The following is a 5,612-nucleotide window of genomic DNA, read 5'->3' as shown; positions in this document are numbered from 1 at the left end:
TTTATTATGCTTTAATAATCGACATTAGCTTTAAAACTAATTGACTATCATTCCTTCTGGCCAGAGTACATATGTTGTTCCTGCCAAAGTGTTAGCAAATTTTTTTTTTTAATGACAATATAGTGGACTGACGATAAACATTGTTAACTAACGTAATAATTCGCGTTTTGAAGGTGTTTTGTTATGAGGTTAACAAACCAACTAGATCAAGAGACTTTAGTATGGAGTCGTTATGGGCTGTCGATGAAAATTAGTTTGGTAATTATAGGTAAATAAATGTGAAGTTTAAATATTCGTATGTGAACAAATTACAATACCTTTATTTAATGTATATCTTGAGTACATACTTGTTTTAATTTTCACATTGCAAATGTACCATAACCTGCTGTATTTAGTTGTAGTAAAGCCCGTTCGACGACAATAATGCGTCTATGTTTTAAAACAACTTTCGGTTTTTTTTTAAATCGAAACCATGATGTTGGCGGTTTCTTGGCATGCATTACTGTTACTGCTGCAGTTAAACACTGCGCAGTTAACCATCATATAATTATGTCGACAGTATATAATAACACTAATTGTCTTGTAAATTAAATTTCCTATAAACCTGGACACAAAAAAAAAAAGAAGACGACTAAAAGGTACAACCAAAGAATCAACATGTGTACCGGTATTGCTTGGTAACTCTCACCGATGACGTTTTGCCTCGCTTTCGTTCAGATATATGCATAATCCCGCCCACTTCTGTTTTTACCCCAAACCTAAGACGCGCAGCTGACCGGTGCCTCGCAGCGAGCCGGGTGTTAGAGTAACGCGGTCTTTGACGCTAACTTAATCCATTACACACTACATGTCTTTTGGTGTCCGGTCTAGTTTAATCGTAGGAATATTTTATTAGTCGGGAACATCTTACAATGCAGTAAACTCAGGAATGTCCCTTTAATTGTACAAGGCGACATCGATTTTGTATGAAAAAATAATTAATTAATGATCTGGAGAGACGGGTGGAATAACGGGCGGACAGATGAGTGATAAAACAGACGGATGAATGGATGGACGCACTCAAGCACAGAGGGGCGGTCCAGGGCCCTGTAACTCAAAGAAGTGTAACTAAGTGTACGATACGTGTATGGTACGTGTACGTACTTACTGTTTTACTCCAGTATCTAAAAGAATGCGCAAAGCAAACTTAGCATACACGTAAAATGTTCACTTGCGTAGTGCCTAAGAACGTGTCTATATCAGTGCAGTAAACAACCCTTGGCTCATTGCATGTATTGCACGCGTGCGTTGTTATTAGCAAGTAAATAACCCACAATACATTTCATTTAGCCAACGAAAACAAAGGCATGTCTTCTTCGATTTCTTCCCCACCAAAAAAGAAAAGAAAACCCAATTTTACCATAGAAGACAACAATCTACTTGTGGATGCTGTCGCCAAAGATAAAGGTATATTATATCTTAAAATAATGTTATTTATTATATAATATATAGGCTATCCAGTGTATATTTAGTTCTAAGCACATACATGCTGTGGGTCGTCGGATCGATCCCACATGGTGGACCCTTTGGGCTACTTCTCATTCCAGCCTGTGCTCCACGACTGGTGTATCAAAGGCCGTGGTATGTGCTATCCTGTCTATGGGATGGTGCATATAAAAGATCCCTTGCTGCTAATCTGACAGAGTAGCCAATGTGGCGGGAGCGAGTTTCCTTTCTCACTATCATAATGGTCCTTAAACATATGCCTCACGCCATATAACCGTAAATAAAATGTGTTGAGTGCGTCGTTAAATAAAACATTTCTCTCTCTCTCGAAATGGACAAACTTGCTAATTATAGTCCGTCGTGTTTTTCTTAAATAATTTCAGTCTGGCTTAACGTAGAAGAAAAGTAAAAACAGTTTTTAAAATAACAAAAATGTACTATTTTAGGTTAACCATTTCTAAATCAATCAGTTTAGATATAGATACAATTGTAATATACTTCCATATAGTTCGATAATTACCGCGTTTTCCGATGACATCCATTTGGTACTACCGCTTAAGACTGCCCATGTCATTGGGTACTTCCGGAAAATGGCTGATGTTTTAGGGTAAGCCACTGGTTTTAGTATTATATGTAAGTAAATTATAATTATATTTATTTCCAAAATGATTCATTTATAAATTGTTCATAAAAATTGTGAATTTTTGCTATTTTCAAAACTGTTTGTACTTTTCTTCTACGTTAAGCCAGACAAATTATTTTTTAAAAATACGTTGGGGGTGGGGCTGGGACCCTATAGATGTTATAAACTAATAATACAATACATGTAAATGAGGTGTGAGTTTAAAAAGAAAACCCACATGGTTTGGTAACGTAAAACCCAATGGTGTGTTTAAGGTGGGGATTTTGTATTGGTGTCGGTGATATGTATCTAAGACATTAATATGCCACATGTTTAAGTCATTTTAAATTTATATTTTAGGAATTTTGTTTGCAAAATTTTCCAATACGTCTACTTTGCAAAAAAAGAAAAAAAGCGTGGGAAAACGTTGCTAAAGTAATAAATGCAAACAGACATGGAGTAATTAGAACAGCGGATGCAGTGAAGAAAAGGTGGCAAGATTTGAGATCTGCAGTAAAAAGCAAAGAAGCTAAAAGGCCCAGAGAACTGACGAAAACAGGAGGGGGTAAAGGTGAAATAATAACATTGGATCCGATCGAAGAACGTGTTCTAGAGTTGGTGGGAAACTGTGCCATTGAAGGTATAAATGGAGTAGTAGATAGTGGTGAAAAACCAACGGAAGAGAAAACACCAGTCGAAGTAAATGTGATTGTAACGTCTCCCATTCATACCGTCGATGAAATAGCTGAAGAAATACAAGAATGTCCAAAAGAAGACAACATTGTCAGTGAAGATCCCAACCACGACACCCCTTCTCGAATACCACTGCACAGCCATCGCGTGAAACAGTCTTGTGAATTCATAGGTCCGGACCTTGAATTAATAAATATAGAAAGAGAAAGACTTGAGATAGAAAAACAACGACTAGACATAGAGAAGCAGCGCCTAGAGGTCGAGAAACAAAGATTACAACTGGAAATGGAACGATCACGAATAGTTTGAAATCACAAACACTAGTGGGCTTTCAAACAGTGATTTTTATAATGATGATTCGTTACTGAATATGTATTTGATAATAAACACCCTTGTAATATATATTCTAATGTGTATTAAACTGTCTCACTAGTACATTTTTTAATCTTTATTTATGAGCACACATTTTATTAAAGATTTGAATGTTTGAAATAAATATAATTTACTGAATTAAAGAGACAAAATAGTTTAACACACCTGTAACAGTTTCATTTATAGACAGTCAGTTTTAAAAATTGGTTGTAATAAGTTCATTTCTAACATCAATTCCTCGTTGGTTTTGTAGAACAATTTGATAATGATTGTTGTCATCATCATCTTCGTTTTCGTGAATTTGATAATCCATAAGAGGAATTCCCTTCTGTCTGCATATGTTATGCAATATAGCCGTTGCAGCTATGATGTTGACACATTTTTCTGGGCTGTACATAAGAAAACCACCAAATGCATGCAAACTTAGAAATCGCATCTTCCACACTCCAATCGCTCTTTCACTAGCATTTCTTGTTTTTCTTTGGCTTTGGTTGTAATTTCTCTGCCCTCTTGTCTGAGGATTCAATACGGGAGTCAACAGAAAAGGCAAACAAGGATAACCACTGTCACCCAGCAACCAACTGTCTCCAAATTCGCCAGAGGCAAAGCGTTCTTGAATAGCAGAGTTATTCCACATAAAAGAGTCGTGTGTTCCACCTGGCCCTTTTGTCACGATGTCAGTAAAAATTAGCTGATGATCGTTTATTACTTGTACATTGATGGCATGATAGCCCTTTCTACAAACATACAGTTCCTCATTGTTTGAAGGACATTTTATTGGTATCAGAGTCCCGTCAATGGTACCAACCACATTGGGAAATTGCGTATGTCATAAAATCCTTGTTTAACGCTTCTCAAGTCGTTCTGTGGTGTAAATTTTATGTATTTGTTGATGTTGTTGCACAATGCCTTCGAAACTGAATGAATGCTGCGAGATATCGACATTCTGTGCATCCCATGTACATCGGCGTTCACTGCTTGAAAGGAACCGTTTGCAAAATACCTCAGCGTCACCATCACTTGCAATGACACCGATAGAGAATGTACTCTGTTGGTAGGTCTAAGTAGGTCATTGTTTAGAACATCGCAAAGTTCAAAAATACTTTGTCTGTCCAACCTGTATTTCCTTATAATTTCTTGTTCTCCCATATAGTCCAAAGGGTTATTTCCATCTCGAAATACACGGCCAATATTATGGCGTCGTCTCCTGTTATGTCTGCTGTGTAAATAAACATAAAGCGCCATATTGAAATGAAGATCGGGTTGAGAATATTTACATGCCACGAGCAACGTGTGCACCTGTTAAGGTTTTACGTGTGTGCTACACCACCTCGAAACCGACGTAAGTATGTGGCCATTTACGCACACGACTTAAAGTACGTGCACGTTGAGTTACTGGTTTAAACAGTTAAGAGTGATTTACGTCTGACGTAAGTGTTACGAGTGCTTTGAGTTACAGGGCCCAGGAGCGGATGTTCTTGTGTAGTAACACTGCCTCAATTTACAGATGTCCGTGTCGCACGTGAAAATGCAGTTTGATGTAGTTTTATCCGTGTGTGTTAGGCCTGTACTGGTATCGCAGTATATTAAAACTAAGGGACGTAGTTATTTTCTCGGAGAATTGTGGATAATTTAGTAGTGCAACGCAATTTCCGAGAACATTTGTTTTATATATTTAGATCGCTTAAAAAGCCTTTTATGATATGTAGAACTAAAAAAACGTAGTTTCGGAAATAGAATAAAACATATTTTCGTCGCACAAGTAAATATTTTGTAAATATCTGTTTAATGATACTCTACGTAATTTAGCATTTACTTGTTTGGGTTCTCATTGATTGTACAAGGTGGTGTTTGCTCTTGAAATTAAAGGAAAGTTTAAGTAAACAAGTGATTTGTGTTCTTTATTGGAACAGACTATTAAAAAAAATGTGTACATCAATGAGAACCCAAACAAGTAAATGCTAAATTAGGTAGAGTATCATAAAATAAATATTTACAAATATCTACATGACAGTTTAATATGAAAGACATAATCGACAAAAATCAGCTTTCTTTTATTTCCGACACTACTTTAAACATTTTTTTAATGATTTTGTTTGTAAGTTTCGGAAATTTACTGGGTTGGGGGTACTTGGCACTCCTACGGCGCTAACTCCGGCTCTGTACTTTGCACGACTGGTAATACCAAAGGACAGGGTATGTGCTATTCTGTCTGTGAGATGAAAAATGTAGCGGGTTTCCTCTCTAAAGACTACATGATTTATAAATCAATATGCTTTAGTGGTGTCTCGATATCCCCCATTGGTGTGCCCATTGGGCTATTTCTCGTTCCAGCCAGTGCGCCACAACCGGTATATCAAAGGACGTGGTATGCGCTACCCTGTCTGTGGCACGGTGCATATAAAATATCCCTTGCGACTAATGGAAAAATGGAATGGGT

General features: G+C 36.9%; 1 protein-coding gene across 1 annotated transcript; it reads left to right on the top strand.

The window, feature by feature from the left end:
- Nucleotides 1-2,075: 2,075 nt before the first annotated feature.
- LOC121366752 (myb/SANT-like DNA-binding domain-containing protein 4) lies at nucleotides 2,076-3,109 on the top strand. The gene is made up of 2 exons (XM_041491076.1): nucleotides 2,076-2,084; nucleotides 2,468-3,109. Exons 1-2 carry the CDS (start codon nucleotides 2,076-2,078, stop codon nucleotides 3,107-3,109), a joined length of 651 nt encoding a protein of 216 aa, XP_041347010.1.
- The last annotated feature ends 2,503 nt before the right edge of the window (nucleotides 3,110-5,612 follow it).

This window comes from Gigantopelta aegis, unplaced genomic scaffold, assembly GCF_016097555.1.
Source record: "Gigantopelta aegis isolate Gae_Host unplaced genomic scaffold, Gae_host_genome ctg6983_pilon_pilon, whole genome shotgun sequence".
Lineage (NCBI taxonomy): Eukaryota > Metazoa > Mollusca > Gastropoda > Neomphalida > Peltospiridae > Gigantopelta > Gigantopelta aegis.
This window is presented reverse-complemented; position numbering and strand designations above follow the sequence as displayed.